The sequence below is a fragment of the Leptonychotes weddellii genome, chromosome 3, assembly GCF_054177405.1.
Source record: "Leptonychotes weddellii isolate Sample4059 chromosome 3, ASM5417740v2, whole genome shotgun sequence".
Taxonomy (NCBI): Eukaryota; Metazoa; Chordata; class Mammalia; order Carnivora; family Phocidae; genus Leptonychotes; species Leptonychotes weddellii.
In genome coordinates, this window is record NC_138371.1 from 109,411,357 (window position 1) to 109,437,466 (window position 26,110).

The 26,110-nt window shown below is 42.4% G+C and overlaps 1 protein-coding gene across 5 annotated transcripts in view; it reads right to left on the bottom strand.

Moving 5' to 3' along the window:
• The window catches only part of FLT1 (fms related receptor tyrosine kinase 1), a 173,547-nt gene that overhangs the window by 117,190 nt on the left and 30,247 nt on the right, over nucleotides 1–26,110 (bottom strand). For all 5 annotated transcript variants that reach the window (XM_081814774.1, XM_081814773.1, XM_081814776.1 and 2 more), the window contains 3 exons: nucleotides 5,243–5,367; nucleotides 1,450–1,612; nucleotides 1,213–1,349 (listed from right to left, as the gene is read on the bottom strand). In XM_081814774.1, the coding sequence (XP_081670900.1) occupies nucleotides 1,213–1,349; nucleotides 1,450–1,612; nucleotides 5,243–5,367 (425 nt within the window). The remainder of the gene's footprint in view (nucleotides 1–1,212; nucleotides 1,350–1,449; nucleotides 1,613–5,242; nucleotides 5,368–26,110) is intronic.

Here is a 26,110-nt window from a genome sequence, read left to right on the forward strand (position 1 = left end):
CACCAGCCACATGTGGGCTGTTAAAATTAAAATAAGAAATTCGGTTCCTTAGTCACAGGAACCACATTCCAGGCCCTCATTAGCCACCTGTGGCTAGTGGTTACTGTATTAGTCAGAAAAGGTATTTCAATCACACGAAGTTCTATTGGACAACGCCATTTTCGAAGGTAACTGGCGGTCAGTAGATGTTTTATCATATCTTGTCGTACAGCCACCAACAGGATAAGAGTTTGTTCCCTCCTGGTGTTTACTGAGAATATCTGACTTCTATCAAAACCCAGAAACAATTGCTGCAAGTCATAGCATTGTTATTTAAATGAAACAATATCACTTTCTAGAAAATAGGACTGACGAGTCCTTCCTACAGGGCACTTGTTGCATCTTTTTGTTGCCAAGTTACTCTATTTCCATGGCAATAAATGTTGATGAGAAATAACAGTAGCTTGGGGCTGACGCATTAATCTTAGCATAAAATTTAATCATCGGTAACCTTTGTGATTGCGCAATCTGAATGACCGAACGCACGACTGGGCCTGGGATATGCCCCATCCGTCATACTGCCACCCAGCCAATGGGGGCCGCAGGGACGACAGCTGATCATCGATTCCCCATCTACACGCCTGCAAACGATGACTGTTTGTTTGCAGGGACGTTTGGTCTGAATAAGGAGCCCCGACTCAGTCTTCATTCTTCTCATTTTTCTGAAGGACAGCATTGCTCCTTTGTCACTGAACAAAGGGGATACTGGCCGGCTGGCTTGGAATATCTTTTCCAAACATGCTCCAATCAGGTGCCTCGCTGTCTGCGGGTATCTGAAATTAACGCGCTGACAACAGCTTTTTGCTGTTGTTCTTACCACAGTTAGGCCCTGCCTGGCATTGAGTGATAAATTTCCCTCTCATCTCTAAATCCCAGAGAACAGTTTCCAAGGATGAAACAATCCCCTTTTCCACCCGGAATCATGCAACAGAAATACCAGCCTATATACTTCAAAACAAAACCTCCAGACATCAAAAGACTGTATCTATGCACACACACTCACGGAACATCAGACGAGGGAAGCCCCGAAACACACCCACAGCTTCCTTGTTCACTCGGAACTGCCACGTGAGTCAGAAGATGCTGATTTTGCCCCACCTCAAAAACCCAGCGGCATGTCACTTGCCAGAAAGCAATACTGCCCTCCAGAAGCCAGAGAAAAATGTCACTCACTTCACCAGGGTAACTCCAGGTCATCTGAACCCTCGTGTTCAAATCAGTGGTAGCAGTGCAGTTGAGGGTAAGAGTGCGTCCTCGAAGCAATTTGACTGGGCTTGGAGTGCTTATCTGGACGTCTTGGATGGTATTGGCTGCAAGCAGAAGAAATGAGATTTTTTTTTTTTTTTAAATCAAGGTTTCCCTGCATTTTGGTGTTTTCGCCTGCGCTCATGCCTTTGGAACATCACTTACTTTGTCGATAGGTGAGATAGTTGGTCTTGTACAAATGCCCGTTGACTGTTGTTTCACAGGTCAGAAGCCCTATTTCTCTGTATGTTGCATTCGCTATTATAAAACCCTTCCTACTGTCCCAGGTTATTCGTTTTCCATCCGGGATCAGGGTATCAAGGGGAAACTGAAAAGGAAAAAAAAAAAAAGATGTTTTAAGAAAATCGTACTAGCACCGTGGCAATACTCTTTCCCTCGTAATTTGTGGAAACACAGTTTTCATTGAAAATGAAAATGGTCCAGGTAAAAACTTTAGTTTGTCATCATGGGCTCTTTAGTTTTCTTCGCGTGGAGCAAGATATACATTATGATGATAAACTACAGTAATTACGATAATTCGTTATCAGTCTCGGCAACAAGCTGCACCCACCCGGGATAGACCTAGCTGTCATGTCAGACTTGCACTGGGAGCCCATATCGCTTGGCCTCTGGGAATCATCCTTGTAACGGACTGGCCTGAGACTCCACAGAGAAACCAACTAGGACTTTTTCCACTGGGGCCGCCAGGTTACCCTCCTGGGCCTCATCATCTGGAGCTTTTAACAAGCCATAACTTGTCCTCCCACTTTTCATGATTTAGTAAAGAGGTGGCTGTCCTCAGAGGACTAAGGAAGTCCCAGTCCTTTGAGATTCATAGCATTCACTTGGTGCTCGCTGGGGTTATCATTCTGGGAAGGCTGAGGGCCTCGACTCTGCCTCTGGGAGGGGAAACTCCAGGGAAATGGACAGTGAAGACAGCTGCAAACAGATGTGGAGGCCGGAGATGCTGTTGTGAGTGAAGTGCTCTCACATTCTTAGAAGTATTCCCAGACACATTGAGTCCAAACAGAAGAAAGGAATCCATGATTTGATTTTCCCTTATGCCTTCCGCTGGACGCCAAGAATTTTATTTTTAAAGATTACCATATAAACAATCCGCCTTGGGATGAGGCTTTATAAAGGGGATATTGCTCCACTGATTGACCCAGCCAAATTCCCCTGATGCCAGATTGCCAGCCCAATTTCAGAGGCGTCTCTGACAACCACTATGACTTATGCCGTGCTGGAAAAGGGGGGAAGAAAAAAATCAGATTACCTTCCCACAACAGATTAAAAAGGAAAGGGCAAACTGCCCTGAAGATGTTTCAGATCTTTTTCATCTTCGAAAAAGTGCACCTTGCATCGCTTATCTGTTTATCACTTATTTATACTGCTTGTTGAAGGAGCTAATCTGGCTGGGATTTGTGACTCCATGGCAGAAATTCCTCTGGGAAACGTCACCAGCGCCCTCTCCCAGTGAGCATGTCTGCGTTTGTCTGTGTTACCAGAGTGTCACACGGCTTTGAAATGAGCTGCACCCTGTTTATGAGGAACTTGCAAGCAAGTGAAGGATGCATTTAGTGTTCTAGTAAATCATGATTCTATCTGCAGGCTTAGGAAGGCTTTATCTCCAGTGGGAGGAAAAGAACCTTCTCCTCTAATTTGGTGCAAATTATTAAGGGGAAAGCTCAGACAAATTTAAGTCAGGGACTGAGACCTATGATGCTTTAAACATAGGTGAACACGAGCATGTACCGAATCTAAAAGAAAGGTTCACTGATGGACTTCCTCAGCACAACTGAGAAATACACTAAAGTTTCCTTTAAGGTTTCAGAGGAAGTTTCGCTTACTCTAATCTGCCCTTATGGCCACTAGTAGGATTCTACTGACCAAGAAGCTTTGTTCCGAGCTGCCGAGAGCTAAACTAGCAGAAGCCCATGTAGCTCATCAGCTGTGGTGGTGCCTACGAGTGTCACAGAGAGGCACGCAGAGGGGCAGCCCTGAGAGAAAGGACTGGACAGGGAGGCTGTCTCCGGCTTACACGGCTCCGCCAACACTAGCGGGGGAAAGGAGAGGGAGGGGACAGCAGGTTAAAAGGGACAAAAGGAGAAGTGGAGAAGTGGAAAAGATCTTACAACTTTAGGGCGACATACATACATAATAGGTTCGAATAGTTTCCATATATATGTGGCAAACCCAAATCCCTATTAGAACAGTGTGCTTTTCTCTCTTCCCTCCCTCTCTCTCTCCCTCTCTCTCCCCCCCTCTCTCTCTTTCTCTCATGTCTGTTATAGATCTTAGGTAGAAAAACAGAGAAAATAAGCTCCCCCCCCCTCATATTTTTACATGGGGGAATGTGGGACTGTTTCTTACAACAGACAAATGATCTGCACTAGAACCAAAAGGCAGTCCCGTGGTATGTTCCACGGTCATCACACAGTGATTATTACCTCAGACTAAGAGGAGTGGATACCACGCTTGATAATAAATATCACTTGATAATAAATCAAGTATTGGGTATTAAGCTGTTAGATAAATAATAACAGCTAACCCTTAATGGCGCTCAGCTTGTATAAGGAACTGTTCTAAGGGCTTTTTATGTATCACCTCAGTTACTTCCTAACATCCATGTGAGGTGGGTGCGACCCCATCTCTCCAATGAGGAAACTGAGGTGGAGGGGGTTTTGATACTTTGCCAGTTTGTCCAGCAGGTTAAGTGGTTGAGTGATCAGAATCCAGGCAGCGTGCCACGGGGCTCTGTTCTTAACCACTCTGGTCTTTCTCCTGTGCAAACTAAACCATTAACCAAGGTGGCAAGGGCATGGAAGGAGAGGTCAAGATACGGATTCCAAAGCCCAGTGTGGTCTGGGAGGTCCCCAACTCCCCCAGAATCTCAGTTTTTCCTTCCACCCATTGGTTTAAACTCCTCTGATGCTTCCAGCTCTGGAATACAATGCTTTTATAATTACTGGCAGGGACACATACATATAATGGAAGCTAAAACCTGTCACCGATGGACTATCCTGAGGGCTTAAATCAAATCAATAATGTAGGAAAGTGAATTCAAGGGAAGAAGACTGGGAGACACCTCCATCATATTCCAGGACTCTAGTGATACTGGAAATCCCTCCAAGCTTTTCAGACTCGACTACTGCGACCACCAAACACTTCGTGAGTACCTACAGGGTGATGGTGGTGCTTCGTGCTGCCTTGAGAAAGGCTTAACTTTTCCTCTTAAAGCTCAAAGCTCTCGGGACTCACCACCATTTTCCATTTGGGGAGTGCTTATCCACCTCTTCACCCTAGTCTGTTCCCAAACTCTTAGCATCGATGAATTAGCTAGAATGTGACATTTTAGCTTTTATCTTTATTAGATTCCATCCCAAATCTTTTTCTTTCTCCACATGCATGGTTTACAACTTGATATGAAGAAAAAAATGTCATGTGTAGCTTTCCTGCCCCCACTCCCTTTTTTTCCCTTTCCCTAAGCAGCTAGGTTTGGCTGCCCAGCAGGACATAAGCTTTTTGTTCCCAGGAACTTCACAACCCAAACTAAAGGTGGTGGGTCCACACGCACCTGTCTCACAGTTCTGACCTTAGCAAAAATCTAGAGTAACCACTCTCTGCCAAGCTATTACTTTGTATAAGCAACAGAATTGGTTTTTCTCACATTTGCAAACACTTGGATTTGTGGCAATATATGAACATTTGCATGATTTTCGTTCTTTCATTATATTCACACAGATTTATGCCCACCACATTGTCATGATATTTCATTTAAGTACATGCCTGGGTATGGCTTCTAGCACTTATCCTTTATAGTAAAAGGACATTCCAGAAAAGTCCACTGAGCAGCCCAAATGTGTGAGAAAATCATTCCAGAGAGATAAAAGGACTTGAAATTCATTGTGCTCACTTGCAGTAAAGATTTTCTGAGAGAAGCATTGCTCAGTTTTACCTTTTTTAAAGTCACAGTGATGTTAGGTGACGTGACCCGGCAGGGGATGACGATCTCCCTTCCTTCAGTCATATATATAATTTCGGGTATTTCACTGTGCATCTCTAAGAAAGGTCTACCTGTATCTGAATGAGAAGAAAATGAAAAATACATAATATATATATATATGTATATATATATATATGAATGGTTGTATCAACAACATCTAGACACCGTAGCTGGGTGAGGCGGGATGGTCACTGACACGAGTCCCTCTTAATATAATCCATAAATTCACATTCTTGTCTCTGAATTTGGCCCTCTTTGTTTTTGCCCAGAAACAGAATGCTTCTGTAATAAACCAAATTCCTTAAAGAGGTCTTGACCTTGAGTCAGATTGCCCCTGATGCCCTAAAATGCCATTGTGATGTGTGGGGTGGGTGGGGGTGGGGTGGGTTTAGGTCACTATTGCAAAAAGCCATAAAAGCACAGGGAGAAAGAAAGAAGAATATTCTGCATACACTTCTTACCACAGCTATGCTAAATGCCTCAGGAAGCGCCCTCCAGAGCCTTTGTAAGGAGTCAAAGGGCCCTGGGTGCCATGGTCAGCTGACCTTGGAGCAGACAGAGGTAATGCAGAGGTGTCAGTTTGGAGAGAGGATTAGCATTTGAATGACAGAAGCCTGACTTAAAGGTTTTCTAGACCTTTCCCAGCAGACTAATAATGAGTGAGAAGCTCTGAGCTGCTCGGGGCCAGGGGAAAGCCCGGACAAGCGGTGTTGAGGACTGCATTGATTTCCTAGGCAGATTAGATTTCTTTAGTATGTGCTAGGTATCTACTAATAGCACAGTATGTCCCAGTGCATGCAGAGAGGGCTGGAAGACGCTTTAAATAATCACCAAGATACCACCCTTCAGAAGAATGGCATCTGGCCAAGTCTCAGAGGCCAAAAGGATTCAAACCACCTGTTCAACTTCTCTGTGGTTCCTCTGTGGACCAGAAGGAGCATCAGATCCTTTAGGAACCTTCGAACAGCCTCCAATGCCCTCACCCTCAGGGACCCATTGACATCTCATGATCTCTTCAGGAGTCACTGTGTTCCCATCTTCTGCCCTTGGCTTCAGCCTTAGACACCAGATGGAAAGAAGTATGGTGTTAACTCTCTCCAACTGGACCTGAAAGATCCAACGAGTTCCCCCCACCTGCTTGCTGTACTTTAAGGAAGCTCGCTCTGGACGCTGAATGGAGAATGGAGACACACAGCAGTAAGTAGGCAGTGGTTGCCTGGACTAGATGGTGGCTATGAAGTTGTTGTGGGTTGAACTGTGTCCCCCCAACCCAAAACCAAAATGTGGAAGTTCCTCACTTCAGAATGTGACTCAGTACTTCAGAATGTGACCTCATTTGGGTCAAATGGAGTCATTGCTTATGGAATTATCAGTTAAGTAGGGTGGGTTCCTACTCCAGTATGACTGGTGCCTTTTTAGGAAGATGGCCCCAAGGAGACGGACGTGGGGAGGGTGGGGGGAGAAGCCACATGAATACACGGGGAGAGACTGAGTGATGAGGTGCAAGTTGGGGGCTGCCAAGGATTGCCAGCAACCACCACAGGTAGGAAGAGACATAGAAGGAGCCCCCTCCCTACAGGTTTCAGAGGTAGCATGGTCCAACTGACACGCTGATTTCAACCTCTAGTTTCTAGAATGTGAGACAATAAATTCCTGTAGTTTTAATTCAAAAAAAAAAAAAAAGTAACATTGGTGTAGCCTGCTTAAGATGGAATCATTTGACACACGCTAGACACAGAATTCCTCCTTGTCCGCTGGGAAGCCTTGCTAGGCCAGCCCCTTCCTTATACCCTTTCTCCGCCCCAGCCCACCTTAGGGGCCCTCCCCAAATCCCCAACATTCTCCAATAACCACACTTCACACACTCTACACTCAACGGGCAGGTTACTTCTCTGGCTACAAACTGGCTGATGAATTCCTACAGGAGAGGAGACAGATTGTACGCATCTCAGTCTGACTTGTAGTCAGTGAATGAATGAATGACCTAACAAAATGGATGAAGGGCTATCCAACAACTCTGTCCTTTTACAGATAAGACAGAGGTGTAAATATGTGAAGTGAGGTGAGCAGAGCCAGGCCTGGAGGCCAGTATCTCCTGACCTTCCCCTGTACCACCCTCAGGGCTGGAACTCCCCCTACTCCCCCACCCAGCCCCACAAGGGCTGTAGCCAGCAACTGCTCTTCAGAGACTCAGCCTGATTGTCACACACACACACACAGTGGGGAAAGGATGTGCCCCGTCATACTGTCTAGTATTAGAGGAATTCTGAGAAGAGGACAATCACCCAGGGGCAGGGCTGTGAGGGTAGGCTTGGGGACAGGGCGGTTACAAAGGCTGAGTCAGAGGGCATCAGCAGATGGTGGGGGTTCAGAGCTCACACTTTACAAACTGGGTTGGAATCCTGGCTCTCCCCCTTACTGGTTGTGAAACCTCAGGCAAATCATTTTACTCTCTGTGCTTCATTTGCAAAATCTACTTCAAAGGGCTATTATGAGGTTTACATGAAGGAATATATATAAAGTGGTTAGAATGGTACCTGGCAGACAGTTAATACTGGATATGTGCTGGCTCTTACTTTTCTTATTTTTATGAGAGATTTGAACTTATGAAGAGAGGGGGTTGGGATATATGAAAATCACAAATTATACCCATGATCTTAACTATAAAAGGTATAAAAAAAAATTAACTATAAAAGGTATAACTATATATTTGTCTATGGCATAGAAAAAAATACACTAAAATGTTTGAGTAGTGGCTTTGTTGTTATTTTCTTATCTACCTTTTTATATATTTGTCAGATTTTCTAGAATGATCATGTATTATTTTATAATAACATTTTGAATTATTAAATTTAAGTCTCAAATTATAAAGCAGCATCCATTTTTACTTGAGGAAAACTATCAATCCTGCCATTTGATTTACTTTGGTTTTGCCCAATAGACATTAACACTGCACAGTTAATAGTTATATGTCTATTAGGAGAGCTCAGTGGGTGTAGCAACATATGCAGAGAGGAAAAGTTAATTATACAGAGACAAAGATTCACTTATCAGCACAAAATTCCTCCCTTAAATAAAGTTGCTGAGCTAGACATTCAGGCAGAAACTATTGGGATTTGATCATTCCTTTCCTTCCTCCTGTGAGTCTATATTTTTGTCTTCTTTGTGAGTCCCAAGGTAAACACAAACACCAGGAAATGGTTTAATTCATGTAACGAAACTGTAAATCCTTCACATTTAATTTACTGTCTCCTTAAGCAACTATTTGAAACAAAGGGCACTGGCATAAAAAGTTGGGGCAGGAAATAGTAAACATCAGTGTAGTCCTATCTAGGCTAATGAATTCCCATCCCAAATGAAAACAGAAGAGGTGAACTCCATGTGCCTTTGAATGTTTCCTTTCCCTTTGTCACTTTGGATCCCCCCAACACTTGAATTTGACTACAACTCTTGGCCTCGACAAGCCAATACCAGTATCAGCCCTGGGCCCACTGCACTTCTGTTCGGAACTTCAGTGAATTGTGTCCATCCCAACACAATTCAAGGTACATCATTTGTATCAAGTCAGCAGTTGGTTAAAATCCACTGTGTTTGCAAATGAGGTTAGGACTGTGGATACACACACACACACACACACACACACACACACAATGCTCTGGGCTTATTAATAGTATACTTCCTCTACAATTTGCTTCAAGGAAGGGCTAGAATGAACTTGCCTGACATATTATAATACAAACATTTTTTGTTTTGTAGGACCATAGATACAGAAGAGGTCACGGTTCCATTAATATCACCAGTAAAACCACTTACTACTCCCCTAGGACACATTTGTCTTTGTCACAAAATTAAAAATGACTTCTGAACCCAGCCAGCACTGCAGAGTAGTTTCCTGAGACCAAATTGGCTGGTTGTTGAGCGAGGAAGAGCTGCTCCAAAGATTGTCGGCACACTCATAGCGCAGACACACTGTCACCAGGGCCTCGTGCCAACACCCAGCTAGGCAGAGGTCACGCCCCCCTCCCCTCTCTGAACTCCTAGAGCTCAGAGCAGTGACAGGAAACTGGCCCAGAATGTGAGGTGCTCTCCTCTAATGGCAGGATCGGGGCTATCCTCCTCTAGGACAACAAGTGGGCTCAGACTCAGGGAAAGATCAAACAGGGACATCACTGGTTGTGAAACCTCAGGCAAATCATTTTACTCTCTGTGCTCTGAGTGGTATTACATCTGTTTTTTTAAATGTGTTTTTTCCTTTTGAAATCTGTACTCACTCTGGCACAGTAAGCCCCACAGACACAGGGGTCCCAGCATGCCATCCTCATTCCATGCCATTTCCCACCAGCATCACTTGGGGGTTCTTCCGCTGCGTTCAGGGCAAGTGAATGACCCAAAGAATTCAGGGAAGCTTTTCTGACTTGAAGAGGAGTTCAAGAGTAAACATCTTTTTCCTAAAACCTTCGTAGTCCTCTGATTTTAATAAAATTTTTCCTGATTTCCTTTTCAATTTCAGTTTCTTACCTCTAAGTTCTGGTCATGATGACGCCTCGTTATTTTAGAGGAGGATGTGATTTTAATTTATTGAGGATGAAGTGAAGAGGATGAACCAATCCCATGAAAGGGTTCTAATCTAGACCCAAGAGTTTTCACGTCACACAGGTTTTCGTGTTGGGGACCATACTTAGTGCTCAAGGAGAGTTGGTTGATTGGTAAAATATTTCATTTGAAAGATGAAGGGGGGTAAAAAGGAAAAGGGGTAATTTCTTCACTCATTTACAGTGCCCATCAAAGTCTATGAAAATTCAAAGCAGAGCTTTGGACCAACCATAAGAAAACTGAAGTAGCTATACTAATATTAGATAAAATAGACTCTAAAACAAGAAATGTCACTAGAGATAAAGAGGGACATTTTATAATAAGAAGAGGGTTAATCCATCAGGAAGATATAATAAATATAAATATCTGCAACTAACAACAGAGTAACAAAATACATGAGGCAAAAACTGAGAGAAATGACAGAAATAGACCATTCAACAATCATAGATGAAGATTTCAATATCCCAACTTCAATAGAACAACTAGACAGAGAATCAAAAAGGAAATAGAGAGCTTGAACAACACTAATAACCAGAGAGGCCCAAGAGACACCTAAAAGAGACCCCAGCCATCACAGCTGGCTATATATTCTTCTCAAGTGTACGTGGAGCATTCTCTAGGATAAACTGTATGCTAGGCCATGAAACAAACATCAACAAATTTAAAAGGACAGAAATAATACAAAGAGTATTCTCTGACTACGGTAGAATGAAAACCAAAATCAGTAACAGCAAGAAACTTGGGAAGCCCACATATTAAACAACACCCTCCTAACTAGTGAATGAAACAAAGAAGAAATCAAAAGGGAAATGAGAAAATAGATGAATGAAGATGAAGATGTCATCTTCCAAAACTTATGGGATGGAGCTAACATTTATAGCTGTCTGGAGGGAAATTTATAGCTGTATGCCTCCACTGAGAAAAGAGAGAGACCTCAAGTCAATAACCCACTCTTCCACCTTAAAACTCTAGGGAAAGAGCAGCAAACTAAACCTAGAGGAAGCAGAAGGGAGGAAAGAATAAAGATTAGAGTAGAAATGGATGAAGTAGAGAACAGAAAAACAATAGAGAAAAATCTGTGAAACCAAGAGCTAGTTCTTTGAAAAGATGAACAAATTGGATGGGGCTCCTGGGTGGCTCAGTCAGTTAAGACCTTCAGCCCAGGTCATGATCCTGGGGTCCTGGGATCGAGCCCTGCATCGTGCTCCCTGCTCAGCGAGGAGTATGCTTCTCCCTCTCCTTCTGCCCTCTTGTGCCCCTCCCTCTTCTTCTCTCTCCCCCCACCCCCCCCGCCCCGGCTCGTGCTCGCTTGCTCTCTCTTTTGTGTTTTCTCTCTCAAATAAATAAATAAAATCTTAAAAAAAAAGAAAAAGATTAACAAATTGGAAAACATTTAAACAGACAGGCCAAGACAAGAAAAAAAGAGAGAAGACAAATTAATAAATCAGAGAGGAAACAGGAGACATTACTACCAGCATTACTAAAATAAAAAGCATTATAAAGGAATATTGTTAATTGTGTGCCAGTAAGTTAGATAACCTGAAATGGACAGGTTCCTAGAAAGACATAAACTACTGAAACTAACCCAGCAAGAAACAGACAACCCAAATAGACCTATAAGTAAAGAGATTGAATTAGTAACCAAAACACTACCCACAAAGAAAAGCCCAGGCCCAGATGGCAAGTGAATTCTATCAAACATCTAAATAACTAATACCAATTCTTCAAAAATTGTTCTAAAACAGAAGGGAAAACTTCCCAATTCATTCTGAGGGCAGTCTGATACCAAAACCAAAGACATCACAAGGAAACCACAGATCAATATCTTTTGTGAATGTGGATACCATAAAGCTCAACAAAACACTAGCAAACTGAATACATATAAAAAGAATGATACACCATGACTGAGTGGGATTTGTTCCAGGAATGCAAGATTGGTTTAACATCCAAAAATCAATGTCATTAATATACCATATCAATAGAATAAAAATCAAAAGGCATACGATCATTTCAGTAGATGCAGTAAAAGCATTTGACAGAATCCAAACCCCTTTCAAGATAAAAACACTCAACAAACCAGTAATAGAAGGGAACTTCTTCAGCCTGTTAAGGAAATCTACAAAAAAACAAAAAACAAAAACAAAAAAAACCCTAACAGCTAATGTCATACTAATGACGAAATACTGGATGCCTTCTCTTTAAGATTAGGAACAAGACAAGGTCGTCCACTCTCACTACTTCTATTCAACATTATATTAGAGGCGCCATGGCTATCGTGAATAATGCAATAAACATTCTAGCCAGCACAATTGGGCAAGAAAAAGAAATAAGAGGTAAGATTTTCTCTATTTTCAGATGACATAATCTTGTATATAGAAAATCCTAAGGAATTCACCAAAAAAAAAAAAAAAAACTATTAGAACTAGTAAATAAGTTCAACAAGATTGCAGGGTCCAAAAACAATATACAAAAGCAAATTATATTCCTATATACTTGCATGAGCAATCTGAAAATGAAATTAAGAAAACAATTCCATTTATAACAGCCATCAAAAAGAAAAAAGTACTTAGGAATATATTTAACACAAGAAGTGTAAAACTACACTTCTCAATTTCAAGTTACCACAAAAACTATAAGCAACAGTGGTTAAGACAGTGTGGTACTAGCGTAAGGACAGACACATAGATCAATGGAGTAGAACTAAGAATCCAGAAGTAAGCCCATGAGTCTATGGTCAGTTGATTTTTGACAAAGGTGCCAAGATCATTCGATGGGGAAAGAATAGGCTTTTCGACAAATGGTGCTGGAGTAACTTCACATGCAAAAGAATCGAGCTGGACCTTTCTATCACACCATACACAAATACTAACTCAAAATGGATCAAAGACCTAAATGTAAGAATTAAAATTATAAAACTCTCAAAAGAAGCCCTTGAGGTGAATCTTCATGATCTCGGATTTGGCACTGGATTCTTACTATGATACAAGTAACAAAAGAAAAAAATAGATCCACTGGAATTCATCAAAATTTAAAACTTTTGTGCTTCAAAGAATACTATCAAAGAAAGTGAGAAGAACCCACAGAATGAGGGAAATATTTGCAAATTATATATCTGATAAGGGACCTGTATCTAGAATATCTAGTAAATATTTATACAAATCTAGAATACATTAAAATCTAGACATATATATATCTGTAACGTGTCACTACACTCTATATCTAGATGATATTAAATATTTAAATATATAATTATATAAAATATATTAATATATAATATTAATAAAAAATTGAGGAACTCTTACAACTCATAATAAAGACAAATAGCCCAATTAAAAACTGGAAAAATGCTCTGAATAGACCTTTCTCCACAGAAGATACACAAAGGGCCAATAAGCGCATGACTAGATGCTCAACATCATGAGTCATCAGGGAAATACAAATCCACACTAGAACGAGATACTGCTTCACACCCAGTTGGATGGCTGTAATAATAAATAAAAACCCACAATAACAAGTACTGGCAAGGATTTGGAAAAATTGGAACCCTCATACACTGTTGATAGGAATGTAAAATGGTAAAACCACTTTGGAAAACAGTCTGGCATTTCTTCAAATGGTTAAACATTGAGTTACCATAGGACCCAGCAAATTCCTCCACTAGGTATCTACCCAAGAAAATGAAAACTTGGGCGCCTGGGTGGCTCAGTTGGTTAAGCGACTGCCTTCGGCTCAGGTCATGATCCTGGAGTCCCGGGATCGAGTCCCACATCGGGCTCCCTGCTCAGCAGGGGATCTGCTTCTCCCTCTGCCCTCTTCCCTCTCGTGCTCTCTGTCTCTCATTCTCTCTCTCTCAAATAAATAAATAAAATCTTTAAAAAAAAAAAAAAAAAGAAAAGAAAATGAAAACTTACGTCCACACAAAAACTTGTATATGAATGTCATAGCCAAAACATGGGAACAACTCAAATGTCCATCTACTGATAAATGGGTAGCTAAAATGTGGTAGATCCATACAGTGGAATATCATCCAGCAACAAAAAGAGATGAAATGCTCATACGTGGTACAATACAACATGGATAAACTTTAAAACATGCTGAGTGAAGGGCGCCTGGGTGGCTCAGTTGGTTAAGCGACTGCCTTCGGCTCAGGTCATGATCCCGGAGTCCCGGGATCGAGCCCCACATCGGGCTCCCTGCTCGGCAGGGAGTCTGTTTCTCCCTCTAACCCTACCCCCTCTTACGCTCTCTCTCTCAAATAAATAAATAAAATCTTTAAAAAAAAAAAAACATGCTGAGTGAAAAAAGCCATCAATATATTTATATATTTAATAATAAAATACCACATATTTGATTCTATTTCTATGGAATATCCGGAATAGGCAAATCTATAGGGACAGAAAATATATTAGTGGTGGCTTCAGGCTGGGAGCTAAGGATGGAGAAAGGGTGATAGCTAAAGTGTACGGGGGTTCTTCTTGAGATAATGAAATGTTCTAGAACTGACGGTGCTGAGGGCTGCATATATCTGTCAATATGCTGAAAACTATTAAATGGTACACTTTTAAATGGGTGAATTGTTGTATCTCAAAAGCATACTTTGAAAACATCAGAACTTGGGGCTCTTTCTTAAAAACAGTGATGCACTGTTTTTTGAGCTGGAATAGTTCCTGGAGATCATCCAGTGCAAACTCTTCACGTTATGGGTCCTTGCAACCTTTTTCTCCCACTCCCCTTTGCATCCGGGTGGGCTACTCATGAAAAATGCAATTTTCCCCTGTGACAAAGTCATCCTGACTGCAAATACGTCCTTCTGTTCCTCTTAGCCCCTGCTCAGCGGGGAGCACAGTGAAACATCTCTGCCTTCATTTAAAGAAGTCACTCGACTAACATGTCTGAGGATGATAGGCCATACAGAGTATTCAATTAGGTATTTCCTAGCAAGTTATCCTGATTTTCCAAATGAATATCATAAAACCTCAGTGGTAGTTTACCACCAACCCTAATTATAGATTATATCTATAATCACAGTTACCAATAGTGGTGGCTCAGTATTTGGATTCAAAAGTGAGAAAAATCCTGGGGTGGCTGACCTGGGAATATCAGCTTCCAGCTTCTGTCATCTAGATAGATACTGTACAGAAATATTTCTGTTCAAGCAAGGCAAATAGAGAAAGGTCATCATGTCTCAGACTCAAGATGCTATCCCAAAATTAAAAATTTTAAAAATGTATTATTTGTGTGGTACAAAATAAGAAATGCCTCTTTTTGGAAAAGCTCTTTCCTGACTACCTTTCTTCAGAAGAGAAACATGTAGTTTTGCCTTGTCTCACTTTGAAGCCCCACTGGCCCAGTTACAACAGCTAATTGAATAGCAAGGGAGGAGAAAAGGACAAGAGATAGAAAGGAGAGCAGAAAACACAGACGACAGTCCACCCTCACTCCTTCCTCTTGCATCTTTTATGAACTTGCTCCTTGAAACATGGGCAGCTAGCGGCAGATCAGGGTAATCAACCATCTCAGCCCCGTGTCCAGCACAGGCTGGGCACATGGGAGACAGTCAGCTGATGTTTATGGAGAAGATATCAGGTGAAGCAAGAAAAAAGGTGAAATCGGAATGTATTAAACACCCAGCGCTGTGCATAAATCATAGTCCGTGAACTCAAGGTCTTTCTACTACAGTTCGGCTCTCTGCTCAGCACACATACCTCCTCCACACAGAAATTTTCAGATTGATCAGAGGACAAAGTATGAAATGTTGCCTTAAAGGAGAAGAGGAACGTCATTTTTTAACAATTATAGCTAAGATCTAAATAAGTTAGTTGAAGATCTAAATAAGAGTGGAGTGCTGAGTAGATGGTAAGCTTGACTAGGACTATAAGATCCAGAAAAGCAGAGGTCTCAGGCGTTCCGCGTGCCCTGGAACCTCGCTGACTGGGTGTTCACGCAAAGCTGCTTAGTTGAATGACCTGTTAGCTCTTCATCTTGATCATCTGAAGCATCTCAAAAAGAAAAGAAAAAGAGAAAGACAGGAAGGAAGGTAAGGAGGAAGAGTGGAAAGGAAGGAGGAAGGATGGATGGATGGATGGATGGATGGATGGATGGATGGAAAGGAGGAAAGATAGATGGAAAGATGGAAGGATGGATGGATGGATGGAAAGACAAAAGGAAGGCAAGATGGAGGGAAGGAAGGAAAGAGGGAAGGAAGGACAGACAGCAGGAAGGAAGGAAAGAAGGAAATGAAGCACAAATGAAGGAGAAAGGAGAGGAAGATGCAAGGAGCTCTGAAGGACTATTGTAACTTTCTTCTACTGCCAAGATTTTGGCCATGTCCCAAGTCCTATTATTTCCAGTTCTGCCTCTGAATCATGAAACTGTAAAACTGTTAAGAGGCTTTTATGATATCCTAACACTGTCTCTCATCTTACAGAAGAGGAAACTGAGGCCCAGAGAGAAGGAGCACAGGAATAATATGAACGGTTGAGCCAAAACTGAATTCAGGTTTCCTGATTCTAGACCATTCTCTCTCTACCACACCGACATCTGGCCCTGACCCTCCTGAATGACTCGGGAGCAACACCACCTTCAAATATCCACCCCAATGGGAGAAATGGGGGCACAGACACAGGGGTAGCATGGTCCTTCTGACAGAACTTAGAAATCCAAAACACAGACTGACAAGTAATTCTCACGACTGCAATCAAGCTTAGCTCTCTCTGCTATCAGTGCCAGTGATCCCTTGGTGGTCTCTGTGATAGCCCCCTCCTGACCGAGAACAGCCAAACCAGAGAAGGTCCTGTTTTATGGAGACTAGAGATGGAATTCCTTCCAAGGGTACAGTCGACAAGTACAGGGGGCGCTTGGTCACCCCCTCCCCAGCTGGGACTCGGGTTCTCCTAGAGAGCAGCTATCACGCAAACATTCCTTCCAGAGTCATGAGGAGTCTGGAACCAGGGTTCCGTTCAGGTCCTGCACTGACAACTTGTGCCACCATGGGACTCCCTGGGGCTCAGAGTCCTCACCCAGAAAGGGTGGCAAGCGCTTTTCCTATTCCCAAACTTACGATTTGTCATTCATTCACTTGGAATGTTCACACTGGGCATGGCACGCAGACATCCCTCTGGGGGCCGGGCAAGGAAGGCAAATGAGGGGAGTAACAGGATGAGAGACGGTGAGAAAGCTGACCGTTGAGAGTGTGGGGACCAGGTCTGGAAGAGGCAATCCTTGCTTGCATCAGCCGGCTGTTGCCAAGTGGAATAGGGGCCAATATGGCTAATTTCCAGTTTTTAAAGATAAGTAGGGAATCAGGTTTTTATGTGAACTCCTCCAATTATTAAATATTGGCAGCCAAAAGCACTCTGCCTGCCAATCAAAACGTATGTCAGCTGAATCTGGCCCACACACTTCCAGTGTGCAATCCTGCACCATGCTCCACCTTCCCCCACTCTGTTTCATACGGCACACAAAGCTCCCAGGCGGCTGGGGCAGAAGCCCCAGCAAAGCCACGTTGGAAAGAGCGGGGGCTTTGGAGTCACCCAGATCAGGGTCCAAAGCTTGACTTGGTAACTTACAGAGTATGCAACCTTGAGCACAGTATCGAATTTCGCCAACTTTTCTGTAAAAGGAGACTTACAATGGAATTTATTCCATTGCGTTGTTAGCATGAAATGAGATGATATGTGTAATGAATCTGAGCCAGATATCAATAAATAATAGTGACACACACCAAGTCCTCAATGAATCCCAACAGGGGGACAACCCTGAGGCATCATCTCATCCAGACCCACCAAGTGAGCACCTGTCCTGTGTTGGAATACCTGGACACATGGGGAATTCACCAGGTCCCAAGACAGTTTGTTTTGGATAGCTTTAGACATTAGAAAGTGTTTCCTTCTGTCAAACTGAAATGCCTGTCTTGACTTCTTTCATTCTTAGATGGCACTTCTGCCATCTAGGTTCATAAAGACGAAGAAGCTTAGTCTCTTCTTCATATAAGAAAACTTTGAAAGAGACTATTCTATAGTGTCTCCTTTTTTCCCACCCAATTCTTTACTTCTTTAAACATTTCAGTTCCTTTCTTTGGTTGTTCCTTGCCAATGGGGATAATAAAGTCATCCAATTATTTGATGCTCACAACCCTATGAGGCAGGTGCCCATTTTACAGATGGTGAAAATGAAGTTTAGAGGGGTTGAGCAATTTGCTTGGAATTCCTGTTTTCATTGTCCATCTTGAAGTGTAAACGAAATGGTAAGACACGCACCACCTTTATCCTGAATGCAACGTATTTATTAATGCAGTCCAAGATTGGATTCTTTGCCTTGGCCAATGTGGAGTCTCTGTCCGTCTCACTCAGTCACAGCCTCCCCTGGACGGTCCCGGGGCAGTTAGTGGGTTTTGAAAGCCAAATGTAGTCCTTTACACTTATTCTTGTCAAATCTCATTTTGTTAATCCCAGTTCACTGTTTAAGTCAGTTGGAAATTTTTAGGATCATGATTCTGCCACAGGATAGACGAGTTTTGCCCCCAGATTTTGCTCATTTGCTCAGTGTGTCCTCAATTTCCTCAGCAAAGTCCAGGAGATGAGGTGAGGCTAATGTAACTGAAAAATCCCATCTTTCCTTCCTTCTCTTTCTTTTTTTCTTTCCTTCCTTCCTTCCTTCCTTCCTTCCTTTCATTTAGCAAACACTCTTGAGCACCTCCTATGTATGGGACCCTGTGCTGGGTGCTGGAGCTAGAACAGTCAGTCCCGGTCCTCCCAGAGCCTGGGAGAGGTGAGTTCTATGTGAAAGGGGGAGGGCAGCAGAAGAAGCACCAAACCTAGTTTGGGGGAGCCTGGGGAGGTACCCAGAAGGGATGATGTTTAACTTGAGACCTGAAAAGTAAGAGTAAGCTGATGAAGAAGAGCTGGAGGGAGGTGTGGGGAGGGGGAAAGTGTCCCAGGCAGAGCGTCCTGGTCTATATTCCTCTTACTGCTCTTTCCCATAGTGCTTTGCAATTGGCTCATTGTAACAGATTTCATTTGCTCCAACAATTGCAGGCCCCTTGAGAGTTAAGGTTGTCATCTCTATAATTTCTAGTCTGCCCAGCATGGTGCCCTTCACAAAAGTAATTATTGCTGATTGATCCTTCTAAGCACAGGCACAGCGTTATGTTGATCATCTCATTTAATCTCCTGACAAGCCCGAGAAGTAGTCCTCTTCTCATTTTATAGGTGAGGAAGCCAAGGCTCAGAAGTTGATCACATTAACAACAGCAGTAGCCGTCAGAGTAAATGCTCACACAGCTACGAACTCCTAACTGTTAGAGGTGGTGAAGGGCAAGAACTTCGTTGCCCTCTCTACTGTGTATTGGTTATAGGACTCCTTATGTGAACAAGTTACTTAACCTTTCCATGAAATGGAGATAAAATGGCAGCACTATTCAGAGCCCTGTGGAGGAAATGAAAACCACTCCCTTATGCAAAGTGCTTCCCGTGGTATCCCGCAGAGTGAGACCTCAGTGTTAACCATTATTCTTACTAAGGAATTTGTACAAAGTCAAAGACCTAGCATGTATCAGAACAGGGATTTAAACCTAATCTGAAACAGATCATGTGGTTTCAACTCACAACAGCCCACTGGTTGACATTTGATGAGGGAAGGCAGGGTGTTTATGGTTTTAGTAAGTCACCCATTTTGAGAAGCGCAATCTGTGGGTCAAGACGATGCCAAGGTAACCCAGCAAAATGCATCAGATGACAAAACAATGAATATTTTAAATAGTAAAGAAAAACGTAAGAATATCAGAACTGCAAGGACCATAAAGATCAAAACAGATCTTCTCTGGGTCTCCAGATAGGGCAGGCATTTCATTATCATTGTTAAAGAAAGTTACAGAATGTCAGAAACTTAAAGCCTTCTCGGCTTAAGGGGATTTCTCCTGAAAAAGCCCCTTGCTCGTTCTTAAAAGATCACTTAGAGGAGATTTTTAAAAATCCTTAAAGCCATAAAGTTTTGATGTATTGTTCTTCACCCTTCTTGATTGTAGAAGGAAAATGAGAGGGTATAGTCAATTTTATTGCCTTTGGACTTCAATGCCATCTTGAGATTTCATTGATTGTACCTCAATCGTTAACTTCTCAAAGTCTGAGGCTGTGTCCAAATGGCTCATTCAAGACTATGTTCATTCCGATTATTTTTTAGTATTTATGTAGTTGTACTCAATGTCTTGTGATATACAATTGTATAGCAAAGCTTAGCTAGCTGGCCAAAATTTTCTGGTAGGGAGCCTAGGGAGTGTTAGAAAACACTCTCTTTCTGAGGCAAGGGCTGGAACATTTGGCAGGTACCATCAAGGGCTAAGGTTGAATTCCTAGAAATATGCTAGGTAAACACAAGGTCTGGGGCAGGGACCAGGGAAAGAAGATGCAATGCTCCCGATTGTCAGCAAATCTACATAGGAGGGGCTTCCATCCCAATCACACATAAGTGTTTTCTATGGCCAAAGACCCTTGGTCTAAAGACAAAATGTTTCTAGAAAGGAAATATGAAATGGCAGGGCTTGAAGATACCAAGAAGTTATTCTATCAAATTTTCACAGAGTTGGAAAGGAGAATGGATAAGAGTTAAGTTACTCTTCTCTAAACTCTCACCATGTGGTCCTAATCAGCTGTCCCCAATGATGGATAGAATGGATCATCTCCTTCATGCTTGTGCCCTAGAGGGGGCACAGAGCTGGGAGGCAGAGGGGTCCATTTCCCAAGGAAAAATCTGCCATTCCAATCAACAGTGTCACCAAGTGTATATTTTAAATCCTAGAAATATTTCTTTCCCCTTTTATACAACTTCATCAAAATGAGAGGGAAAAAAAATACCAACCCAGCAAAACCTGACCTTGCACTAAAATTTCTGATGAAGCTCTATGCAGAGACAGGTCACAGTGTTCCTAGGAATTCCTTTTAGAAGATCATTTGTAGTAGAATTCTGGAAATGCAAATCAGCCTCAGACCACTGCTGTTTTAGGAAGCCCACCTGGGTTTCCAAAGGCTGAGAGTCCAAACTCTGTTCACCTCAATGTGTTCATCTGTCTCCTGAGCAAATACAACAGGCAACGATGTAAGAAGAAGAAGAAACATGATCCATCAGCTGACCTGGCTGCATCCGTTGCTTCCTGGTGCTGCGAGGTGACTTGTAAGTTTACTTTGCAACAACTGTGTGCTCGAGAGACTACTAGGACAGGAATCTCAGACCACCCCCAAGACCAAAACTTTGGAAAGCCATTCTTACTGAAAGATGCCATGCTAGAATAAACTCAAGTTTCAGAAAATAAGGGGTAGGAGCCACAGGTTAGGGATAGAGATGAAGTGAGTAAGGGAGGTGTGGGGAACTGGAGATGACTCCAGACATCAATCTAGCAGTAACAGATAATGTCACAGATTTGCCAAGAAATCCGGAACCTAAAGAATTCAGCCAACTAGTGTGGCTACGAGTTTTGTTTTTGTTTTTTTAAATTGGTTTCTAATTTTCTTTCTTCCTACAAAACGTTTACCATTTAAGCATCTTTTCCCTTGGAGGAGAATTTTGATAAATAGAAACAATATTTTCTCCTCAAAAGTTTCACGAAACTACGAGGGGTATTACACTGAAATGTTTCCGGAAGCTTTGAAAGTCCGTTCAGCCTTGCATTGCCCTCCCTGCCCATCACGGCTCTGACCTGCACCATGCGGTGCATCTGACCAGGCAACCAGCTGATGCAATCCAAAGTATGAAGACCCCCCTTCAGGTTAGGTTGGAGGGCTAGCATCCTTTGTTCATGCCACCTTACAAATGCTGTCATCACTACAGCGTAAGAGATGGAAGCCACGAGGCTTAAGTAAATCTGCAGATCGCTGCTGTTCTCATTGATGTCCCTGATTGTTATAATGGCTCTGCTGGTTGAACTTGCCATACCAGGATGGCAAATGAGGCAACAAACACCAGCTGCTCAGACATCACCCAGCTAAGCCATGTCGACTGAGCATCTCTCATGGGCCCCACCGTGCGTGAGACGGGGGAAGGAAGCCGACGGGGGGCAGTGTTGGGACAGAACGTGCCTGCTTCACGGAACACTGGCACGGCGCCTTCAGTAAGTACTGCTGGAGGAGTCCTCGGCACTCCTTAGAAAGATCCACTTGTGAATAGCAGTTATTCTCTATAAATGTTAAGCCTGTGCATTTAAAAATGCTCACAAATCTATTTATATAAACTAGGGGCGCCTGGGTGGCTCAGTGGGTTAAGCGTCTGCCTTCGGCTCAGGTCATGATCCTGGGGTCCTGGAATCGAGCCCCACATCAGGCTCCCTGCTCAGCCGGAAGCCTGCTTCTCCCTCCGCCTGCAGCTCCCCCTGCTTGCGCTATCTCTCTGACAAATAAATAAATAAAAATCTTAAAAAAAAAACTCACCATAGTGCTTCTATAACTGGTGCTGTTTTCCTAAATAAAAAGTACAGATAGGACCTATCTTGTCTAAACCAGGTTAACACTTTTGTAAGTTCACTTGTTTAAACTTTGATAAGTTTGAAACTTTTATTTATTCTGAGTTCCACAATAAGACATACATTTTACATCAGAGTCTTTAAACTTTTGTTTCCATTTTACACACATACACATTTGTGTGTTTTACATATATGTGGGTATGTGTGTGTGCTATGTGTATAAAATGGAAACACAAGTTTTTTTTGTTTTGTTTTGTTTTTACATTTTTTTTTATTCTTATGTTAATCCCCATACATTACATCATTAGTTTTAGATGAAGTGTTCCATGATTCATTGTTTGTGCATAACACCCAGTGCTCCATGCAGAACGTGCCCTCCTCAATACCCACCACCAGGCTAACCCATCCTCCCACCCGGAAACACAAGTTTTATTTAAAAATGTTTCCCCAGGGACTCCTGGGTGGCTCAGGCGGTTAAGCATGTGCCTTTGGCTCAGGTCATGATTCCAGGGTCCTGGGATCGAGTTCCGTATCAGGCTTCTTGCTCAGCAGGGAGCCTGCTTCTCCCTCTGCCTGCCGCTCCCCCTGCTTGTGCGCTCTCTCTCTCTCTGACAAATAAATAAAATCTTAAAAAAAAAAAAAAAAGTTTCCCCACACAATACCTACCCTTACCTTTTGCAATATACTTGGATATTTTCCATTCTAGTCTTTTTTTTTCCCTAAGATTTATTTATTTATTTATTTGACAGAGAGCGAGACAGAGCTAGAGAGGGAACACAAGCAGGGGGAGTGGGAGAGGGAGAAGCAGGCTTCCCGCCCAGCAGGAAGCCCAATGCAGGCTCGATCCCAGGACCCTGGGATCATGACCTGAGCCGGAGGCAGACGCTTAACGACTGAGCCACCCGGGTGGCCCCTAGGTACATTTTTTTTTAAAGATTTTATTTATTTATTTGACAGAGAGAGACACAGCGAGAGAGGGAACACAAGCAGGGGGAGTGGGAGAGGGAGAGCAGGCAGCCCAACGCGGGGCTCCATCCCAGGACCCTGGGATCATGACCTGAGCCGGAGGCAGACGCTTAGCGACTGAGCCACCCAGGCGCCCCTGCTTTTTTTTTTTTTAAATGCTGATTACAACCCATTAATTTGATTCCACAGACCATTACCATGTTGGAATGTACATTTTTTAAAGCCCTGGTCAACTTTTAAAGAGAGCTATGTCTCTCTCCGATATCGCATGAGCTAGAACGCAGCAGTGGAACAGCGTGCATGCAGATGGCCCCAGATAGGCTCTGTTCCCCACAAGCAACAACACAAAGCTCTCTGGGATCAGGATTTGTGGCTCTAAGGTCCACTGCCCGGAAAAACACTCTGCCATCAGCTTAACCGATCATTCCTCAAAAAAAAAAAAATCCTGAATTTGGAATTTAAAAGTTTTAATAACTATCAAATCTATATTCTCAAAGATTAAAACAACAATTAGTTTAACAGTTTGAAGTCAATAGCTGGAACTTCAGTGGAGTGGAAATAGCTAGGGATCTGACCTGGATCCCCATCCTGGCTTGTCATTTTCTTAATTCTGGCTTCTGAAGGTCACTGAAGCTGTTCTCTTGTGTATTAAATGGAAGAAATAACGCCAACATAGTTTATCTCAGAGATAACTATGTAAAAGCTCTTTAGCAAAATCTGTACAAATGAGAGCTTTCTCTCATTTACGTGAAGGCATGATGATTATTTTCTCCCAGAATACCTGGCAAACACTTTTTTAAAAAGTAATCTCTATGCCCAACGTGTGGTTTGAACTCATGACCCCAAGATCAAGAGTCACATGCTCTACCGTCTGAGCCAGGCACTCCGTCTCTCCCAGAATATCTGAGTCAGTAGAACCTCTACTACTTTTTAGTGATGTACTTAACGGGTCTGATAATTTTTTTTTACCTAAAATTAAGCTGCTATGCACATCTCATCAGTTTGACACAAATGAGAGAACCAATGGAGGAAAAATCTGTCAGGAAAATGCTCCAACCCATTTGCTTTCATAGACTCAGAGAGAAAAACAATCAGGTAAAGAAATCAGAATAAAAGAGATGAGTTTCTCTTACAGGACAGAGGTAGAAGATACTCACCCAACGATAACACACACACACATCCATTTTTTCCCCTTTTCAATTGTAATTTTTTAAGAGAGAACATACTTTAAAGAGCCCTGAAAGGCTTGGTTGTGGAGAGAGGAGGAATTCAGGCTGACTTCACAGTGTGGGGAGCTCAGCATGCTAAGTTCAAGGTCTTCCTAACTAAACCGGAGATGCTGACAAAGTATTACATACTTCGGAGATGCCATTAAAAACTCTTCTGCTCAGCTTTCTTACTTTATGACCACAACTCATATATTACAATAATAATTTCAAAGAAACCCTCCAACTTTTAGGAAAGGCTGAGCTGGAGCCAATTTCTCATGTATACCAGAAGGTCAGAAAAGCCATGCAAAGGCATTCCCTCTCTGCAAAGGGGATGAACACCACCTAAGTAGTCCTTACATTACTATTCATCTAGAAATCTTTCTGTTTTGCAATTAGCAAAACATTAAGGAGTGCTTTACAATTTGTTTTTCTTTATGACCCAGAATTCTGTAGCTGTAATTATGGGGGGATTCCATTCATTCTGCATAAGCAATTTTCTAAAATATATATAGTATTTTTCCGCTACTGCCATTCAACAGCCATTTATCAAGACCAAGCCAAGGGCATACCAAGAGAGGAGGATGTAATTTAGGGAGACAAAGCTCTACTTGGCTATGGATACAAGCCGCCCATGTGCCCCTCCAGAATTCTGAGGGGCTCTGACTCTTCTCCCTCACCCACCAGAACCCAACCACTCACCAAGGCCAACTAAATCCCTCCAACCCCCAAACTTCTCTCCTTCTCCACAGCTCTCAGAGTGACCTTGGACCACCAGCTCTCCTGCATCAATGCACACAGCAGCCCCATCCCTGGTCTTCCAGCCTCTGGATCTCCTCCCACCACTGAGTATCTGAAAGGAAAAATCTGACTACCTTACTCTGCTGCTAATACTTTTCCGGTCTCTCCCCATGTAGTCTCAACGTGAAGGGGATCTTAGGTTCTTCACTTGTGAAATGAAGAGAGGAATGCTTCATGGGGTTGTTGTGGGAATTAAACGGCATAATGTAAACAAAACCATTTGTTTAAACGAAGAAGTTGTTACATTAAAGGAAATGGTAATTTACCAGACAATTCAGTAATTCAAGTGGTTAAATATAATTACTTGAATAATTAAACGAAGAAGTTACTACATTAAAGGAAATGATAATTTACCAGACAATTCAGTAATTCAAGTGGTTAAATATAATTACTTGAATAATTAAACGAAGAAGTTACTACATTAAAGGAAATGGTAATTTACCAGACAATTCAGTAATTCAAGTGGTTAAATATAATTACTTGAATAATTGAATTGATGTAATGTATTATGTCAGAGGCTTGGTGGATTTATACAAAGCTGTAATGCCAAAGTGGTGATGCTGATGTCTCTGTACACCACGTATCAGCCGTTACATCCGAATCAGTGCTCAGGTGGGAAATGTGCCCATTACCCAGCAGGCAATCAACGATGTCCAGATGATAGTTTGGTTATAATTCACATGCTAGCTCCACGCGGACAAAGCTACACAGCCCTGATTCTTTTTCTTGGAACCCTATCAGACTACAAATCTATGTCTTTTTCAAAAGATTTATCGAACACTGTTTCTCAACTTCACGGGAAAT